Source organism: Crocuta crocuta, unplaced genomic scaffold, assembly GCF_008692635.1.
Source record: "Crocuta crocuta isolate KB4526 unplaced genomic scaffold, BGI_CrCroc_1.0 scaffold54, whole genome shotgun sequence".
NCBI lineage: Eukaryota > Metazoa > Chordata > Mammalia > Carnivora > Hyaenidae > Crocuta > Crocuta crocuta.
In genome coordinates this window covers 2,964,292-2,985,804 of record NW_027530356.1, presented here as the reverse complement: position 1 = coordinate 2,985,804, position 21,513 = coordinate 2,964,292, and the positions used below count along the sequence as shown (strand labels likewise).

General features: G+C 38.5%; 1 protein-coding gene across 3 annotated transcripts in view; it reads left to right on the top strand.

Annotated features, from left to right (window-relative positions):
• The first annotated feature begins 395 nt into the window (after positions 1-395).
• Positions 396-21,513, top strand: part of CP (ceruloplasmin) — a 64,900-nt gene continuing 43,782 nt past the window's right edge. For 2 of the 3 annotated variants that reach the window (XM_077765877.1, XM_077765878.1), the window contains exons 1-9: positions 396-803; positions 7,863-8,110; positions 9,850-10,062; positions 11,264-11,437; positions 13,067-13,321; positions 14,745-14,916; positions 18,077-18,216; positions 19,406-19,558; positions 21,077-21,291. In XM_077765877.1, the coding sequence (XP_077622003.1) occupies positions 658-803; positions 7,863-8,110; positions 9,850-10,062; positions 11,264-11,437; positions 13,067-13,321; positions 14,745-14,916; positions 18,077-18,216; positions 19,406-19,558; positions 21,077-21,291 (1,716 nt within the window). In that variant the 5' untranslated portion in view covers positions 396-657. The remainder of the gene's footprint in view (positions 804-7,862; positions 8,111-9,849; positions 10,063-11,263; positions 11,438-13,066; positions 13,322-14,744; positions 14,917-18,076; positions 18,217-19,405; positions 19,559-21,076; positions 21,292-21,513) is intronic. The other variant, XM_077765880.1, reaches the window with a different exon arrangement.

The following is a 21,513-nucleotide window of genomic DNA, read 5'->3' as shown; positions in this document are numbered from 1 at the left end:
ATGTAAAACAGAATTATCACCCCGTTTTGCTCTGCTAGTTATTTGCATATAGTAATACAGAATAATTTGGCAAACTTTCTACACAGATATGTTAAGAGCGTACAAAATAGATAAATCCTTCACAGTAAGATTCTTATTGTGGGGCACTTCAGTTTGGCATGCTAAATATCATATTTCGTATCATCAAGTTGCAATCAAGTGTTGCTAGCCATTTCAAAAGTAAAGAGTGACACGTTTGAGTCCATTTTGCCTAATTTCCTCATGACTTAATAAAAATTCAGTGCAAGCAGGGCACTGTACTGTGGCATATTGTTCGAGGAACAAAGGGAGCATTTAGAGATGATTTTTGCCCTCCTGGAATTTACACAACAAATGGAGGAAGGCAGAGTTATGCACACTCTAGTGGCTCCAACAATAACTGTTGACTTTTTTTATTGGTAATCAGAGAAGCCTGGCAACAGAAACCTTTCTTTTCCCCCGGGGTTACGAGAACTGAGCCGAAGTGGGAAACGTTATTTGCTTTGACGAAACAATTTACTTTTGTGCAACCTGAAGTTGTGTCAATCAAGCAAATAAAGGAAGAAAGCCTTATTTATAAAATTGCCTGCTTCTGATTTCACTTCGTTGGCTTCTCAGGCTCCACAAGGGAAAAAAAAAATGAAGATTTTGTTGCTGGGCCTTTTTCTATTTTTATATAGTAACTCAGCCTGGGCGAAAGAAAAGCATTACTACATTGGGATTATTGAAACAACTTGGAACTATGCACCGGACAATGAGGGAAAGAGACTTATTTCAGTTGACAGGTAAGTCACTATTTTTGTTGGTTACAGACCAAATTAATTTTATCAATTAAAACCGAAAGGCAAGAAGATAAAATGTTTTATTAATGTGTTGTAGATAGAAACTGCAAAGTGTGGACTTGAAACCCAGGAAGCTAATAAATCTCCTCTAAATTCCCAGGCATGTTTTGGTGGGGATGGGGTGGGAAGGCTATCCAACTGCTTTCCCCTGGGTCCTGGGGCATCTGTGTGGGGTTATTATTACCTCCTCCTGTCAATATTGCATCTCTCATCAGGGTTCAGTCTTCTTGCCTATTTATGCAGAAGTTCTTTAATTTAAATAACGACAGTATAAAGTGTTGTGTTGCTTATACCATTTATTGATTATTAGCAGGTAAGTCTAAAATGATTTTTAATCCTTTAAAACATCATTTATAGATATCAAATACAATTTTAATAAATAGATTTGTTAGATAACTCTGGACAGTTAATTAAGTTTATCTCTCTCTCAGCCTCTGCATGTTAACCTGGAAAATGGAGACCATAAAAATACCTCATAGGGTTCTTTGAAGAGTTGGTGCCTGTAAAGGTCTTAGTACAGTGCTAGGTACATCATACCTGTGCAAAATATGTGAGATATCTGTTGTGATGACTCCCCCCAAAACTCTGTGTAACTTAAATGTTTTCATGTTTCAGGTGAAAGCCCTCTTATTTCAAGAAATAGTCACCATACAATACAGAAAAGAAAAAGCATAGTTCTTCATGTTTTTATAATGGAAGTTTATACAGAGGTCATCACTCTTACTAATGCTAATTAAACATCTATCACCAAACCCAATGTTCACTACTTTTTTTTTTAATGTTTTNGATCATGACCCAAGCGAAAGTCGGACGCGTAACCAACTAAGCCACCCAGGCGCCCCTGTTCACTACTTTTAAAAATGCAATTTAGGGGTGCCTGGGTAGCTCAGTCGGTCGAGCNGAGAAAGAGAGAGTCAGCATGAGCAGGGGAGGGTCAGAGACAGAGGGAGACACAGCACAGAGCTAGCCATCAGCACAGAGCCCGATGCCGGGCCTGAACCCACGAACCGCGAGATCATGACCCAAGCGAAAGTCGGACGCTTAACCGACTAAGCCACCCAGGCGCCCCTGTTCACTACTTTTAAAAATGCATTTTAGGGGTGTCTGGGTAGCTCAGTCGGTCGAGCATCCAACTTCAGCCCAGCTCATGATCTCATGGTTCATGAGTTTGAACCCCACATCGGGCTCGGTGCTGAAAGCTCAGAGCTTGGAGCCTGCTTCAAATTTTGTGTCTCCTCTCTCCCCCCAGCTCATGCTCTATCTCTCTCTTTCTGAAAAATAAATAAAAACATTAAACAATTTTTTAAAACTGTATTTTAATGGTGATAAAGCATAAATGAACCCAATGACAATCAACTGCTAAGATTATATCTTTAAAAATAGCAAAACAAGTATGCCAATTTTCATAATTGTAGGTTCTGTTGATGGGTATATACTATTCTATTCATTTTATATATGTTTGACATTTTTCACAGTAAAAAATATATAGCTGTTAATAATATCTGCTAAGTTATCAATTTAGTAAGAAAGGTTTCTGACAAAAAATAACTGATTGTAAGCAAAACTAATACATCTTGCAATAATTTTTTTTTACACCTGTTTTGAGGTAGTGTTCTCTTCTTAGGAATAGGACCTGTTTTCATGACTTCACAAAATTATTTTGTTTGAATGCAGTACTTTGTCTGATTAAATATAATGTAAATTATACATGGTTTCTATAGGGAAACAAGACACATTAAAAAGAAAAAAAAAGAAAAAAAAGTCTGCTTTACTCCGAGCCCCCATCCACTATTCTTCTGCTATTATTCATAATCATAAGTCAAATCAGCCCTACTGGGCATAAATGAAGTGCAAGACATTGTTCCAAGCATGCTTCAATGAAGTCTGTAATATCAGAAGCTAGAGAAGGCAGAAGAGAGAGGGAGTTTATTAAGAATGGGGCAGGAAAGGACGCCTGGGTGGCTCAGTCCGTTAAGCATCTGACTTCGGTTCAGGTCATGATCTCACAGTTTGTGAGTTGGGGTCCTATGTGAGTTCGAACCCCGCGTGGGGCTCTGCGACGCTGCACTGATAGGCAGGACCTGCAGCCTGCTTCACATTCTGTATCTGTCTCTCTGCCCCTTCCCTACTTGTGGTCGCCCTCTCTCTTTCTCTGGGGTGGGGAAGGGGGGGTCAGAGGATTCTTTGGGTTTAGACATTCTTGTGTCTTGTCTGTGTTTAGGGAGGTTTTGCAACATTGGTTTCATAATCTGTGGCTTCAAGGACAGCCTAGAATTTTAGTGACTCTAGATGGCACTGCTCACTCTGCCTGTGATCTGATTTGTTTTTTGTTTTTTGTTTTTTTAATTACATCTAACTGTGACTATTGAACACAGATTCAGCAATTTCGCCAATACTATGCTAAATTTTTTGTATAGATGAGTTTAGGTAGCAACTTGTTTCTCCCTTCTTTGTCTCCAGTTACCAGCATGTCCAGCGGTTTTAGTTTCTGCGGGCTGCTATAGCAAAATATCACAGCCTAGGTAGCTTATTAACAACAAAAATGTATTTTTCAGTTTTAGAGGTTGAGAAATTCAAGTCAAGGATCAGCATGGCCATGTTCTAGTAAGAGCTTTCTTCCTGGTTATTCCTGGTTATAGTAGCCTATTCACTGTGTCCTCACATGGTAGAAGAAGCTCCAGATCTCTCTGGAGCCTCTTTTATAAATCCCTAATCCCATTTATGACAGTTTCATTTTTATGACCTAAGTGCATCCCAAAGGCCCCATCTCCTAATCCACCATGTTAGAGGTGGTCCTAAACCTCAGAACCTACACATATGAGCTATCACTCTGTGAGCTATGTTATACTCAACGGTGCAGTTGACTTTAAAATAGGGAGATGATCTAGATGGGCCTAGTCTAAAGAGAATCTCTAGAAGAAGAGGAAGAAGAAAGGGGATTTGAGGTGATCCAATAAACTGCTGCTAACTTGAAGATGGAAGAGGCCACTTGAGAAGGAATGGCCCTGAGGCCTCAGGTGGCCCTGAGGAGGTGGGTGAAGTCCTTGGTTTACAGCTGGCCAGGAAGTAGGGATCTCAATCCTACAATCACAGTGAACTGAATTCTGCCAATAACTTGAATGAGCTTGGAAACAGATTTCTCCAGCTCCTCCAGATGAGTGCTCATACCAGCCAACACCTTGATGTCATACTCGTGCTAATGTGAGCAGAGAAGACAGTCATGCCACACCAGAATTCTGACCCACCGAGCTGTGAAATAATCAGTGGCTGTTCTTTTAAGCTACTATGTGATAATTTGTTATGTGGCAATGGAAAACTGATGTCTTGTGTCTCAACCAATGAGGCCAAGAATCCAGAAACTTTTCCCATTACCCACATTTCAGTAATAAAGTTTAAACATAAGTCAAGACCACTCAAGTGCATTCTGAATTTATAGAAGGATATACCTTTATTATCATCTTACTGAGCCAGTATAATTTTTTTTTAATTCTACTACCATTAAAAACTCACTTCTGAGTCTCAATCTGCCAGAAATTATAAGAATTAGCTATAGGATTCTAGAAGATGGGCAGATAAATAGGTGGGATATGATTACTGAGAGGGAGACAATATCTATTGTAATGAATAGAAAGGAGCATATTACAATTGTTAACAGAAAGAACTACAATTAACGTGAATTATCTGCTTGATTCAAAAAACAACTATAATAGGTTCTTTTGACTGAACCTGACTGGCAAACTTACTGCAAACTTCCAGTAATTGACCCTTGCCCTCATGCTATATCCTTGAAGTTAATGTTTATTTTTGAAAGAGGGAGAGTGCAAGTGGAGGAGGGGCTGAGAGAGAGGAGGACAGAGGGGTTCTGCACTGAGATCAGTGAGCCTGATGTGGGGCTCAAACTTACGAACTGTGAGATCACGACCTGAGGTGAAGACTGATGCTCAACTGACTGAGACACCCAGGTGCCCCTATGCCCTTGAAATTAAATACACATCTCCTAATGACCCTTTGATGTTCCTTTGTAGACAGCACATAATCAAACAGACCTCCCCCAAAGTATCACGTGATGTGAAATATTTCCCAATTTGGTTAAGAGTTTATTTTGTTTCAAACAACAACAACAACAATAACAACAAGATGGGAAATATTTTACATATTGCTGTGTATATAAAAGGAATTCCAAATGTTAAAAACTCTGAATATAACCTCAGATCAATTANCCCCTATGCCCTTGAAATTAAATACACATCTCCTAATGACCCTTTGATGTTCCTTTGTAGACAGCACATAATCAAACAGACCTCCCCACAAATCTTTGCTTTTTAAAAGCAAATCTTGCCTCCCCCAAATCTCTGTATACAAAGAATGAACCCCCAAGATTAGGCATTGCTTGTCCTGTTTCAAGAGGTGATTCATACAGGAGAAATGCAGTGAAGGCATTCTGACAAAGCCCACTGAATTGTATTGAAACAGGATGTGACATGCTCCCAAATGTCTCAGAGTCATGTTCAGAAAGTATAAATATACACTGTATTGAACGAAGCCTTAAAAATTTGAGAGCTGGGTGCCTGGGAGGCTTAGTCGGTTAAGCATCCAATTTTGGCTCAGGTCATGATCTCACAGTTCATGAGTTCAAGCCTCACCTCAGAATCTGTGCTGACAATGCAGAGCCTGCTTGGGATTCTCTCTCTCTCCCTCTCTCTGTCCCTCCCCCACTTGTACTCTCTGTCTCTCAAGAATAAATAAACGTTAAAATTTAAATAAAAAAGAATTTGAGGGCTATTTTGAAACCTAGGCCTATGTAAAATGTGTATCAACAGGGCATTTTAGAAGATAGATTAGCCTCTTTAACAGTTGGTGCTGGGAGAGCTGGACAGCAACATGCAGAAGAATGAAACTAGATCACTTTCTCACACCATACACAAAAATAAACTCAAAATGGATAAAGGACCNTCATTTCTGTCTCTCTCCCTCTCTCTCAAAAATAAACAAACATTAAAATTTTTTTAAATAAAAATTTAAAATTTTTTTAAATTAAAAATAAAATCTCCAGGACCCATCTCCTAGCAATGGGGGATGCTGGAGAAAAGATACCCTCAGACATGGATGTGCCTGTGTAAGACTGAGTGGTCCAGGGTCTTCTGGTGTAACTAGAGAGGAATTCTGTCTTTGCATTGTGAGCTTTGCTACAGCTGTGTGCCTGACTAAAGCTGCACTCTTGCTAACCTCCTTGCAGCAGTGTGGACAGCATGAATCTGCTTTCAGTCTCCATGGTCTTCAGTGCCTTAGAGTTTGGCTGTTGTTAAAACATCTGTTTGTTTAAATATTTCTGTTCATACTAATGCTGCAGTTTTAGAGGAAGAATTCACACCCCGTCCTGCTGTTTTCCTGTGCATTTGGATGCCCTTGAAGTCTCTGAGCCTTCCTGAATCTTTCTATTTCATTCTAACAAAATGGAAACCACAACAATTAGAAAATGGAACCCATTAAGAGAAATAAAACAAAAAAGTCACTTTTTTGTTCTTCTAACTTGCAGCTTGGCCCCCTTCCCCTCAAAAGGGTTCATTTGTCAGGGAACAATTTGAGAATCCTGGAGTTCACACAATCCAGGAAAAGTGGGGTCTTTAGTATGTGGTGTCAACGATGCGACGCTCATTGTCGGTGTCCTGTGGTCAGTCCAGTGCGTGGTGCTCTGCTGTTTCCAGCACCCGCTGCCACCCAAATTCAGCCACCAGGACCACCACTGCCTCTGGCACTCAGGCTTAATCTGATGTCCCCGCAACTACACCAACAGAGGTCTGGCCGCAACCAGGGTATGGTCTTGGAAACAGAATCTGCCACCTTTCTGTCTCACAGTCCCAACAACCCAAGAAACCCCACCGCCTCTGGGATTAGGCAGCTCTCCCTCGCTTCGGAGCCTCCCCTCAGGTCGCCCATGAGCCCAGAGCTGCCTGCCTGCAACCCAACACACGTGGGTGTTTGTTAGTAACTGTGCCCGCCTGAGCCCCGCCCCAGGTGCACGCAATCAGAGNCTAAGCGAAAGCCGGACGCTTAACCGACTAAGCCACCCAGGCGCCCCTACTTTGCTAGTATTTTTAGAAAAGTTTTAAGCAACTATTAATCAGCCATAAGACAATATAAATATTCACTATTCAAACATTTTCAGTAGCAAGGGATTAAAAGAACATAAGGGTAATTTGAATCCAAAGGTAATTTTAAAACCCACATACACTGCATGCCTCAATTCCAATCTTAATGTAGTGGTTAAAAATGGTAGAATTAATTTAGCATCATTAGTTTTATTTATGTAGGAAAACAAAATATATACATACCCTGAAGTCTCAAATATCTAGACTAACTTCTTATAAACTCATTTTCTTCTAGCAGCTGAAAGAGTAATAACGGAGTAATGTGTTTACTGCTTTACCTTAATATTTCACTTTAACTTTGTATTCTATTTCATAATGCTTCTGAATTTTTACATAGAAATCCTGTAGAAAAATAATCTGGTGGGGCGCGTGGGTGGCTCAGTCAGTTAAGCGTCCGACTTTGGCTGAGGTCATGATCTCACGGTTCGTGGGTTTGAGCCCCGCATTGGGCTCTGTGCTAACAACAGGTTCAGAGCCTGGAGGCTGTTTCGGATTCTGTGTCTCCCTCTCCCTCTGACCCTCCCCTGTTCATGCTGTCTCTCTCTCTCAGAAATAAATAAAACATTTAAAAAATTTTTTTTAAAAAGAAAAATACTCTGGTAAGATATACCATATTTTTTATGGTGCCTTCACACATGATTTGCTGCTATACACCTGATGTGGGACACCTCACATAATTAAAATAGTAGGGTAAGTGCTAGCTCACCTCTTTATTTTTTGTAAGCAACCCTACAGTGATAGGCGAACCTTTAATGTGATATGGCCATTAATTTCTCTTTAATTACATGAAGTGTTATAATGTTATCCCCAGAAATTATGGCTTCTGATAGAGTTGTCTTTTTTTCCTTTGCAGGGAACATTCCGATATCTATCTTCAAAATGGACCACATAGAATTGGAAGTTTATATAAGAAGGCCCTTTACGTTCAGTACACAGACCAAACTTTTAGCACAATTATAGAAAAGCCTGTCTGGCTGGGGTTTTTAGGCCCTATTATCAAAGCTGAAACTGGAGATAAAGTTCATGTACACTTAAAAAACTTTGCCTCTAGGCCCTACACTTTCCATCCACATGGAGTAACTTACCATAAGGAAAACGAGGGTAAGTTTTCAACTCATATTCTAGCTGGAATTTCCTCTTAATTTTCAGTAGGAGCACTTTTTTTTTTAACCTCTAAGATGACGGCCCCGCCTCCTGGAAAAGATGTGTCACTGTGTTGTTATGCGGTGTTTCCCTTGGTTGCACTTGCTTGTGTGCAATGTGGATGTGAAAGGACTCCTGGGTGGGTTGATAGTGAGAGCCTGGCCTTCCCTCCAAGTGCCTGGCAACTCTCCAGCCAGAGAATGAGAGGACTAAACAACGTGTGTGAAGGTCTAGAAAAGGCAAACATCCAAAGGGAAGAAACAGGACTCAAGATAGGGATTGTCTTAGGTCTAAAGTTCCTACGTGTGAACATACCGTGGCCATTGTCACGTCCCATCCTAACTCTGGATTAACTCTTTCCTACCCAAGGCAGTCTGAGTAGTCTCTGGCATCAGTCCAATGGTACACATGACTGGATGACCCTAGAGCCACATCTGAAATACAATTAATCGAAAGGTCATTTGAATGCATGACTTAGAAACCTTAAAGACGGTACAGGAAGAACTAAGAATAGGTTTGGTGTGGGGTGCCTNGTTTGGTGTCTGCGATAATGATAATAATAAAAAGAGGTGGTGTTTTGTTATGGATAAGAGCAAGGACTTTGAAAGTAACAGACTAAACTTCAAGTGCAGCCTTGTCTTTCACTGGCTGAATGATCTTAGCTAAGTTACTTAAATTCTCTGTGCTTCAGTTTCCTCATATATAAAATAGGGACAATGATAGTGCATACTAATAGCTCGATGAATATCAAGCATTATCATAAGCAAAAATGTGGAGGCCACGCTAATTGAAATGATAAGGATTAAGTCTGGAAATTAAGATAAAATTAGAGTTTTTAAATTATTAGTTTTCTTTTTATAAAGGTATTACTTTAGAAGGTGAATGTTTTGACCATATATTTTTGTTTGTTTTTCTGAAACAGTTACATTCATAGCAGAGAGGCTGACTGCCATCTTCTTTCTTACTTTTTTTTTTTTTTAACAAATTCATGGCATATTAGGGTATTAATCATTTTTAAGGTATGGTAGTTATATTGTCTTTATGTTAAAGGAAAAAAGAGTTCCGATCCTTCAGAGGTACATATTCAAGCATTTGTTAATTAAATGATATGATGCCTGGGATTTGCTTTAGAATTAATTAAATGGTGATGGAGATAAGAGTGGGTGGGGGTATATATGAAACAGGATTGGCCTTGAGTTGATCATTATTAAAGCTTGGCTGATGGGTAAATGGAAGTTCATCATATTATTTTCTCAACTTTGACATATTTTTGGAAATTTCCAGAAGTAAAAGGACAAAATTTTTAAAACTCCATAGTTCTTGGGCAGAAACTTGGTATCTTATAAGATGTTTCAAATGATAAGAAAAAGTAGCAATTTTGTTCATGCTTCCATACCATGACCACAGAGCCAAAGTGGTTCTTTATGCTGCAAACCAAAAGTCACTATCCTCTGTTACTATTCCCTTAAGAATCAGTAAGTATATAAAATAACAACCAAATTTTTGCTGAAGCTTCCATACCCCCCAGTCATTAGCCTCTCACTCTTGTGTGTTCAAATAGGACATTACTAGATTCCCCAAGGGGGCACATATTACAAGTTGAATACATGTTTGCCAAATAAATTAACGGATCATCTATTCTCTCATTTAAGTTCAAATACATTCACTTTGTAACCTCATCACATATTGCTTCCTAGGAGCCATCTATCCTGATAACACCACAGGTTTTCAGAAAGCAGATGACAAAGTGCATCCTGGTGACGAGTACATATACATATTGAATGCCACCCAGGAGCAAAGTCCTGGTGAGGAAGATAGCAATTGTGTGACCAGAATTTACCATTCCCACATTGATGCTCCAAAAGATATCACCTCAGGACTCATCGGACCTTTAATATTCTGTAAAAAGGGTAAATTTTTTCATTGTTGCTCATAGTGTGTCACCAAAAGGAAAGAGACAGAGAAGTTTGTTTTTTAAACTAGAAGTCAAATTTTCTGTGTTATGATTGAGTAGGTAAGGTTGCGAAAGAGTGAATCTAGATAAACAGGAAAAAAGAACAGGGCAGGAAAAGAAGAAGGAATAAATGGAGCAAGTATTCACACACATTACTAAGCTGCAAGGAACATGCTCTCCTGGAAGATAGGTTTGCTGGACCCAGTTTCCAACAGTGATGCTGAAGATATGTGTGACTACCAAAAGTGATACCCTTAGTGGCACTCCATGATGATAGATCTGTAGTTATCTGCATTGTGTTGGTAAATAGAATATCACAGTAACTATTTCCAGCATTGGGAAAAGACAACATAGCTCAAAGAGCTTGAAATCTAGGGGCATCTGAGTGTTTCAGTCAGTTAAGCATCTGACTTGATCTCAGCCTCAGGTCTTGATCTCACAGTCATGAATTCAAGCCACATGTTGGGCTCCACACTAGGCATGAGGCCTGCTTTAAAAAAGAGCTTGGGTCGNTCTCTCTCTCTCCTAGAAATAAATAAAAATATTTTTTAAAAAATATAAAAAATAAAAAAGAGCTTGAAATCTAATTCTCACTCGAACAATAGCAAGTTACTGTCAAAGACTTATTGTCCTAGCTTATGGATGTATGCACCAGAAGATATACACCCAGCTTCGAATCCCAACCTTCTTATTTGCCAAAAAGCATTGAATAGTTACGTGGTCAATGGACATCCATACATATGAGTGTCTGTAAGCTCAGGATACTGAATTTAAAGTTTCCTGGTGTTTCTACATCTGCAAAACAGAAGGGACAAATCCAGATTTGGAGTTTATTAGAAAAGTAAAATTTTGGGGCGCCTGGGTGGCTTAGTCGGTTAAGCGTCCGACTTTCGCTTCGGTCATGATCTCGCGGTTTGTGGGTTCGAGCCCCGCGTCGGGCTCTGTGCTGACTGCCAGCTCGAGCCTGGAGCCTGTTTCGGCCTGTGACTCCCTCTCTCTCTGACCCTCCCCTGCTCACGCTTTCTCTCTCTCTCCTAGAAGTAAATAAAACATTAAAAAAAAAAAAAAAAGAAAAGTAAAAATTTAAAGCTATAAATTACCTGCTAAAAATACATGCTAAAGAGTAACTTCTACTCAAATAGTAATTTTCACTTCAGATTCTCTGGATCAAGAAAAAGAAAAAAATATTGACCAAGAATTTGTGCTGATGTTTTCCGTGGTGGATGAAAATCTCAGCTGGTACCTAGATGACAACATTAAGACCTACTGCTCTGAACCAGAGAAAGTTGACAAAGATAATGAAGACTTCCAAGAGAGTAACAGGATGTATTGTAAGATTACAAAAAGCATGTTAGCTTGATCTTATTTTTCTTGATCCATTAAGTTTGCTAAATTTATTCCTTCACATGATTAAGTAGTGTGCTTCTAATCCCTGGCCCTGATAAGAAAGCATATTAAACCTATAACTACATATTTAGCTAAACAGATCAAATCAAAACTCTGCCGGGTAAAACTGGATACACCATATTGTTCCCAAATGAATAAGGAGAAAACATCATCAATTGTGATTTAATGTATATGTATGTTATATTTATTTATATATTTGTTTATTCTCCAAACTCATTCTAAAAATTATTTGAGGCAGCCTAAAATTATTAAACTAAATGCTGAAAATTATATTTATATCATAAAGCATTGAACTACATTTAAAATAGCTCAAACTACTAGTTCTAAAACATATTTCTTTTAAAGACATTGTCCTTCTGCATCTTTTTTTTCCTATTTTTTAATTCACTTTATTTCTTCTAGAAATGCTTTCTTTGCTCCCTAGAATCCTCCTTAATTCTCAGACACAAAATAATGAGTTTAGTAAGGTTGTCTATCACTCAGAATTTGCATAAGAAATCAAATCTCTTAACATCAGCTAGACCAACAAGTATGGATTTTTGTTTGCTTGTGTTTAGCTTCTTTAAAATTATCTTTGCTCAGAAACTGAGACTACAAAAATAACTACCAAAGCAGAAAAACAAATTAATTAACAAAGTACAGATTTTCCCCCGTAACTTTTGTTTATTTCTGGCTGGAAGGTCCTCTTTCTATACTTCAATCCTGCCTTTGTTATGCACTAAAAAAAATAGATAATAGAAAAAGATACACGAAGGTCTAGTCTGGATAGGTCTGGTTGTACCTCTGTTATATCACCTACATTTATGGTGCTTCCCAAAACCAATTTCTATCTTATCTCTAGGACAACCCAGTTTGAATAGTGATCCTAAGTTTCTTCTAAGGGTCTTGGGCCGTCCTGCCTTTGAACTTTGAGGACTTTGTGTCCTTAGTATGTGTCCCTACTATCCTTCCCCTGGATTTCTTCTTTTCTCTTTCATGTCTTTTCCAATTTTGACTTATAATCCTTTAAAAAAAAAAAAAAAGCGCCTGTGTTCTTATTACACAAGGAATTGATGTTCACTGTAGAAAATCAGCGAAGTTCTGACATGTAAAAAGAAAACAATGAAATTCATATTACCACTGTCAACATGATACATGATTGATTATGAAATAACCTTCACTGTTTCTAAGACTTACTCTATGTGTGTCCATTTTGTATATATGTGCATATATATGCATACATGTATATTTACAAATAGACATACACATATACACATACTAATACACAGCTATACAGCTAAAGTGTATAGCTTATAACAGAGAGAAAAAATAGGTTTCATCTTCAGTGTTGTGTTCATCTGCTAATGTGTTGACAAAAATCCTGAGGCTGAATTCAGGTCCAAATAAAAGTGCTATGATTGATTAGCAATGTCTGATATGGGTACAATAGGAAGGAATAGCAGTATGTGTGCCAGGTAGTTTCTCCCAAATTGATTCTATTTCTATAGACAGAACTATTACTATATCCTAGGCACCTATGTTTGTTAGTGACAGTCTCTGCTCTTGACTTACAGCTGTGAACGGATATACTTTTGGAAGTCTCCCAGGGCTCTCCATGTGTGCAGAAGACAAAGTAAAATGGTATATTTTTGGTATGGGTAATGAAATTGATGTGCACTCAGCTTTCTTCCACGGCCAAGTGTTGACTAATAAGGACTACCGTATTGATACAGTCAATCTCTTTCCTGCTACCCTCTTTGAAGCTTTTATGGTTGCCCAGAATCCTGGAGAATGGATGCTTAGCTGTCAAAATCTAAACCACCTGAAAGGTAAGGCATCTTTACCTGAAATGAGCTGGTGGCTAAAAAAAAGAGCCATGCCTCAGTTATACTGCTAATGGGGTGATAACTGGGAATCAGAATCTAAAAGCTAAATATCGTTGGAATAATCTGAGCTTTGAACTGGTAACTTAATTTTATTCCTATGATGGTATGCATCACACTATAATAAAAAAAAAACTGGAAGACTAGAGTTTTACAAAGTAATGAAATCTGAAAATATATTAATTTGAGGAAAAGAATAACTGGCCCTGAATGTATTGTGCTGTCCTAAATGTATAGGGCTGTATACAACTTCTCAGCTTTGTAAAATACACAATACTGTAAGCCCCAGAAAATTTGTATACTGTGCTAAAAAGTTGTTTGTTTGTTTGTTTTAATTTGGTTCTATCAAACATAACCAACTTTGTCCTTTGAGTCCAGCTACTCGTTGGTTTAACTTGCTAAATCCCTCCTTCATCTCTTCAATATAAGAACATTCTTCGTTCTTGAGAAATATTAGTTTGTAATACTGATCTCCTGAAGAAATCAGCTTTAATCTGGGTCTTTTGGCATGTTATTCTGACCTTCAAACATAATCTCACCTATTAAATGTGACCTTGGTCTCAGAAGACCCAGTATAGTGGGTATATAACCATTTTGATTTTGTCTGGGAACAATAATAATATATGCTCATTCTATTCCTCCTCCTCCATTCCACCCTGTCCCTTAAAATATGGCAAAGGCTCTCTTTATTACTTATCTTTTAATGTGTCCTTTTTTTTTTTCCTCATCAAAAGACCTCCCAAGTGAAACCCCACAAAGATAGGTACCGTGTTAAAAAAAACATATACTAGTGTTTAATATCTCTTCACTGTGCCATTTTATTATTTTTTTATTTTAATTTTTTTTTACAAATAGTTTATTGTCAAATTAGTTTCCACATAACACTCAGTGCTCATCCCCACAAGTGTCCTCCTCCATGCCCATCCCCCCCTCCCCCCACATCCATCAGTCCTCAGTTTTTGTCAGCATTCAAGAGTCTCTCATGGTTTGCCTCTCTCCCTTTCCCCCACCATTTCCGCCCTTCTTCTCCCCCTTGTTCCTCCGTCAAGTTCCTCCTAATCTTCCTATACGTGCAAACATATGATATTTGTCCTTCTCTGCCTGACTTATTTCGCTCAGCATAACACCCTCAAGGTCCATCCATGTTGCTACACATGGCCAGATTTCACTGTGCAATTTTAAAGAAAAGTTTTACTGATTGAATTTTGTCAGTAATTTAGTTATAACTGTTTACTATCATTTTTAATATTGTTTCCAGCTCTTTATTTCTTCAGTTTCCCTCTGTCATTTCACCAGTGGTGTTTACAAGGCAATGGGAGGGAGAAACATTGACTCCATTAACCAATGTCTCCTTCTGTGTGATTTTCAGCTGGTCTGCAGGCCTTCTTCCAGGTACAAGACTGTAACAAGCCTTCATCAGAAGACAATATCCTTGGGAAACATGTTAGACATTATTACATTGCTGCTGAGGAAATCATCTGGAACTATGCACCCTCTGGAATAGACATCTTCACCAAAGAAAACTTAACAGCACCTGGAAGGTAATTCAGAAGGAGGACTATTATTTCAAAAGATGACTCCCGAAGGAAGGAAGGAAGGAAGGAAGGAAGGAAGGAAGGAACTGATTCATCAGTTAACATTTTAATTGGTACCTGAAACTGAGTAACTAGACTGCTAACTATTTATTAAGGTGTTTGGTATGAGTCCAAGTTTAAGAAATATGACTTTTGAGTTTATGAAAAAAATGGATATAAAAGTTATCAGATACTCAGACAAAATCCTCAGAAAATACTGAATATAATTAGACTAATTCATTTACTTTTCTTTCGTGAAAATACAGCATTGTGCAATCCAGCAGCATTAAGTACATTCACAAGGTTGTACAATCAACATTATCCATTTCCAGAACTCTGTCATCATTCTAAATAGAAAGTCTGTATCCATTAAACAGTAGCTCTTTAATCCCTGATGAGTTCTACTTTCTGTCTTTGTGAATTTGCCTCTTCTAGGCACTTACTACAAGTGGAATAACAATATTTGTCCTTTCTTTGCCTGGCTTATTTCACTTAGCATGTTTTTAAGGTTCATCCATGTTGTAACATCTATGAGAAGTTTATTCCTCTTTAAGGCTGAATAATATTCCACTGTTTGCATATACCACATTTTATTTATCCATCAGTCTGTTGATGAATGTTTGGGTTGCTTCTACTTTTTGGCTATTGTGAATAATGCAACTATGAACATTGAAAGTACAAGTATTGTTTATACCCCTGCTTTCAGTTCTTTTGTGTACATACTTAGGAATGGAATGCTCAATCATATGATAATTCTATTTTTAATTTTTTTAGGAACAGTCATACTGTTTTCTACAGTGGCTGTACTATTTTACATTCCTACCAGTAATGTACAATGGTTCCAATTGCTCTACATCCTTACCAATATTTATTTTCCATTTTTAAAATAATAGACATCTTACTGGGTGTGGAGTTGTATCTTATTGTGGTTTTGATTTGCATTTTCCTGATGATTAGTGATGTTGAGCATCTTTTTATGTTCTTGTTGGTGTTTGGAGAAGTCTGTTCAAGTCTTTTTCCTGTTGTTGAATTGAGTTCTTTGTTTTTTTTCTTTTTTTTGGTGGTGGTGGTTGTTAAAGTGTATGACTTCTGTATATATTCTGGATATTAATCTCTTATCAGATGCATTGTTTGCAAATATTTTCTCCCATTCTATAGGTTTTCTTTTCACTTTCTTGATAATGTCCTTTGCTGTACAGCAACTACTCCTGTACATGTCTAATGACTTCCACAGCCTCCCAGGCATTGTTCGCTGCTCAGTCTTCCTTTCCCACTATCCCTTCACCATACAGCACCCAAAGGGATCTTTTGAAAATGTTGATGAAATTATGCCACATCCCTGTTTCAAGTCTCAGCTCAAATATCACCTGCTAAGAGAAGTTTATTTGCCACCTATCTACTTGGAAAAGTTAAGTAACTTACTGAATGATACACGACAAGTCAATAGCTGGGCTTGACTCTACCCAGGTCTCTGATTCCTGAAGCAGAAATTTAAGTCCCTGTCTACACTGACATCCAGAGGCAATGACTCCACACTGTATCACCAGCCCAGGGCGCTCTTGTAAATTGCAAATTTGCATTTCTAATTGCTTAAAAACACCCCGCTTGGATGAAGTCCCTCCAAATCAGTGTGTCCACATCTGAACCATTGTCTTCTCCATATACCTGAATTTCCTCCTCTCTGTGAATATTATCACTATTCATCCATCAGTGAAGCCCCAAACCTGAGTACTGTCCTTGACTCCACACTTCCCCACTCCCTCCTCGTCTCCTCATCAAGTATTGTCTCACTATATCCTAAATATCTCCAAAAGTTGTCTACTTTTTCCTTACCTTAGGGATCCTCTTAAAATACTAATCCTAAATCCTTACATCTTTCAAAGGTTTCCCACTGCTCTGGAATGGAGTACTGAAACTTCAGTGAGGTTCTGCTGTCCACCTCTCACCCCGCCCCCCCCGCACCATCTTTCCAAGCCTCATTCTCTCTCTTCTGTCCCATTCTCCCTCTTTTGCCCTGCCCTGCATATTATGCTCCTGTCATATTTTGTAAAACATGCCACATTCACTCTTTTCTCTGAGCATTCCCATCAGCTATTTCCTCTTTGTAAACACCCACCTCACTCTCCCCCACCACATATACTTCATCTTTTAAAAAAATGTTTATTATTTTTGAGAGAGAGAGAGGAGAGAGAGAATGAGAACAAGCAGGGAAAGGGCAGAGAGAGAGGGAGACACAGAATCTGAAGCAGGCTTCAGGCTCTGAGCTGTCAGCACAGCAGGGCTCAGACTGAACTGTGAGATCATGATCTGAGCCAGTCGGTCGCTTAACTGACAGAGCCACCCAGGCACCCCTATACTTCATCTTTTAAACTCTACTTCTCTACTAGATAGTTTTTAAAAATCACTTTCTTTGAAAAGCCTTTGGGGCCTCTCCCTGCCACTTCCCCCAACCCCAGGAGAACTGCTCCATAACACTCTGTGTTATTGCATGTTTTCCATTGATTGGTTCATGGTCTGTCTTCTCTGATAGATGTCAAGTCCGTGTGGACAGGGAGAGGTCCAGCTTGCTAATGGTTATATCATCAGCACATACCAAGTTTCCTGGCAAAAAACAGGTGTCCTATACATTTGTTAAATGGAAGAAGAGATGAATGCAATGACTTTGGCGAGTCAGACACCTCTCTGAGATCTAATTTCTCCATTTGTAAACTGGGGAGAATAATGCCATCTTTGCTGCCTTATCATGGGAGTTTCAGATAATAAATGATAGCTCCTAAGCACTGGCTGGTGCTAATATGCAATAAACCAGCTATTGTATTTTTAAACCTTTTGTAATTTGTTAAAAAGATTCTATTAATAACTGTCAGGGGTTGACATGAGCCATCTTAAAATTTTTTCACTTCGCTTGAAAAAGTGAAACCTCTACACCATGATTCTCTGCTCTTCAGCTGAACGTCCTTCTGTGAAGTGGCTAGTACCATCTGCTTCTTTTTGGATATTTGGATTCAGGAATAATAATTACCTCTGAGCACTGGCCACAATTTTTCTCTTCAATTAGTGTCTTCTGTGAATACCTGCTTTCTGTTTTGTTTTCAACTCCACTGTTAAACACTTTTTCTCTTGGCAGTGCTTCAGAGGTATTTTTTGAACAAGGTCCTACAAGAATTGGAGGATCTTATAAAAAGCTGGTTTATCGTGAGTACACTGATGCCTCCTTCACAAATCAAAAGAAGAGAGGCCCTGAAGAGGAACATCTTGGCATCCTGGGTGAGTCCATGCAGAATATTGATAACTATTATACTCTTCTCCTGGGCTACACAACCTCAGAAAAAACAGAAACTTCAAAAACTGCAGTATGATTTCTGTGTATAAACTAGAGTTGTGGAAGGTCATTCAACTATTGGATGTAGCAGCTAATTACTTTTCCAATGTAAATTACCAGTGGTAAATCTGCCATTTATTGATGCCATTTAATGATGCCATTAATGATGCCATTTAATGATGAAGTCATCATTAAAAACTGCTGACTTCAGATGATGATTTTGTTTTTCTTCAAGAGGTAAGAACTGTAAGTTTATGACTGATTTAAATAGACAACAAACTGTTAGCCTCTGTTCCTAGCTGAAGGCACACTTCCCAAGAAATAAAATCCAGGCTATTAATGAAAGAGGCTAGGTTTGTCCTAGAGCCTTGTCCACAGACAGCGCAGAGACCTGTTCTTGCTCAGGCCTTCAGGCAGAATATAATGGGTGAGCACACAGAGGCTGGATTCAGACTGTCCTCACTCCTCACCTATTAACCATGTGACCTTTGAAAGTACTCAGCTTGCTGTGCCCTCTTTCTGTAAAATGGAAACAATAATAGTGATTATCGTCCTTACCTCATAAAGGTGTTGTAAAGATTAAAGGAATTACTACACATAAAAACTCAGGAAAGCATGTAAATATCATTTTATATTTTACATAAAATATGTACTATGTATCTGTGTTTTTATCCTGTATTTGGTAATAATATTAATTTTGGTGAAGAAAAATCCACAAAAGTGTTACTCTTCATATCCAAGACAATTTAACTTACCCTATTTGAGTGATCAAGGTTTATAGCACACCCCCTGACTCTTGGAGACAAATATCACACATCTGGCCAACAAAAGACTAAGATGAAAAGAGTATAGACACTGAATAGTTTCTTGTAGATGTATAAAGCTGGTGAGCTTGCTAGAATAAAAATAATAACAAATTTCCTTAACCTAAAGTTGAATCAAAAAGCCCTTATCTCTTTCGAGTCTCACCATGTCAAATTGATAATGGATTTTTTTAAAACTAGGTTTTTCATTTGCCACAAATAAGATGTTTCAGGTGGTTTTTGCCAGAGGATAAGCCAAAGAAAACAACTGTCTTGTGTATTCTGTATGTTCTATACTAAGGAAGGATAATAATGCTCTCTTTGTCCCTAGGTCCTGTCATTTGGGCAGAGGTGGGAGACACCATCAGGGTCACTTTCCATAACAAAGGAACATATCCCCTCAGTATTGAGGCCATTGGGGTGAGAGTCAGCAAGGACAATGAGGGCACATACTATGCCTCACATCACAACCTCTCGAGTGGAAGTGAGTACAGCATTCTGTAAAAACAATATTTAAGAACCCACTGTGCTGGTCCCCCAGGGGAAACTGTCCTGCAAAAACTGAAGGCAGGATCTTCCAAGGAAACTGTTCATTTACCATTTTTAGGCATCATGGCAGGATGCAAGTTAACCTCTTTTCCTTCCATTTCCAATTGGTGTATGGAATTTTATCCTGCTGTAATCAGATGATTTTTAACAGTGCTGGTAATAACTAATTAGGATTATATCAGTTATAGATTTCTGGAGTACTACTTGGGTGATTTTTAAATTTGAAAGTGTTCTTGCCATTATAAGATTAGATGAATATTTAAATATTTGAAAAATATAAAAAGGTATAACCAACAATCTTATCTATAGTTCTGTAGACAACCATATTATATTCTTGTGCAGTTCCTCCACTCTTTCATCTTTGTGCATGTAATATATATTTTAAATGTGGTTGAGATCACAGCTACATAAATATACTTATTGTAATTTTGTACTGAGCTTGTTTCCTTAGCATAAGCATTTTAATATCATTTTAATGATACAAAATATTCCATTTTATGCACGTATTTTGGTATTTTGTATGTCAGGGCTGACCAAAGAAGACTAGTGCCTTTGCCACAGCTTGCAGTGTGACTGTGGGCAAGTTATTCAGTCTTTCTGGCCTCAGTTTTCCCAGGTTACCATTGGGAGATTTGAATAAGATCATTTGCAGTTTCCTTTCAGGTCTGAAATTATTCTCAGTTCAGTGTCATTCGATAGAAAATGTATGGATTACCCCCTATTTTCAGGTGTTGTTCTAGCCAATAGAAATATAGAGACAATGCTTGCCTTTCAGGAAGGTTAATTTCCATTGGGTGCTGGGGTGGGGGCAGGGAAATATACACAATCTAACATAAAAGTTTCTGGGGACATTCTCAGGGGCTTTCTTAGTCTGTTCAGGCTGCAATAACCAACTACCACAGACTGAATGGCTTATAAACAACAGAAATTTATCTGTCACATTTCTAGAGGCTGAAAATCCAAGATCAGGGGACCAGCATAATTGGATGAGGAGGACCCTTTCTGGGTCTCAGACTTCTTGTTCTATTCTCACATGGTGGCAAGGACTAGGGAGCTTTCTCAAGTGGTGGCAGAGACTAGGGAGCTCTCTCTTATAAGGGCACTAATCCCATTTAGGATTACCTTGATCATCTTCCAAAGATCCCACCTTCTAACACTGTCACACAGGGTGTTAGGATTGCAATATGCGAATTCTTGGAGGACACAAACATTCAGACTATAGCAGGCACTAATTGCAGATTGGTTAAGAGGAGGCTTCCCGATGGAAATTACACCCATCCGTGTGACCTAGGCAGAGGAGCACAAGAGGGACTCCATTCAAGTAGGATTTCATTCTAATTCTTAATAAGGAAATAAGAAGTGGATTGTCTTAGGCTAAACCCAGTCTACTTTGTGGCTCAAATGACCACATTAGAAGGCATCCTTAACCCCTCCATTGTGATACTCCTCACAGGTGCGCCTCCTCCTTCAGCCTCTCACGTGGCACCTGAACAAACATTCACCTATGAATGGACTGTCCCCGAAGAAGTGGGACCCACTCACAAAGACCCTGTCTGTCTATCTAAAATGTATTATTCTGCTGTGGATCCCACCAAAGATATATTCACAGGGCTTATTGGGCCAATGAAAATATGCAGGAAAGGAAGTTTACATGAAAATGGGAGACAGGTAAGTTCCATCAGGGAAAGTAAAAAATATTTCCCTTTGAACTATCATTATTACAGGGAAAATTCTGGGTTTTGAGGCAGGAAGGATTTTACACATAATGTTCAGTATAATTTTTTCTCAGGCTCATGAGAGCTGTATTACACAGTTTCCCTGGCTAACATGATTATTTCAAGATGAGCTGGAAACAGACTTTCCTCAGAATCCAAGGTCTTTTGTGATATA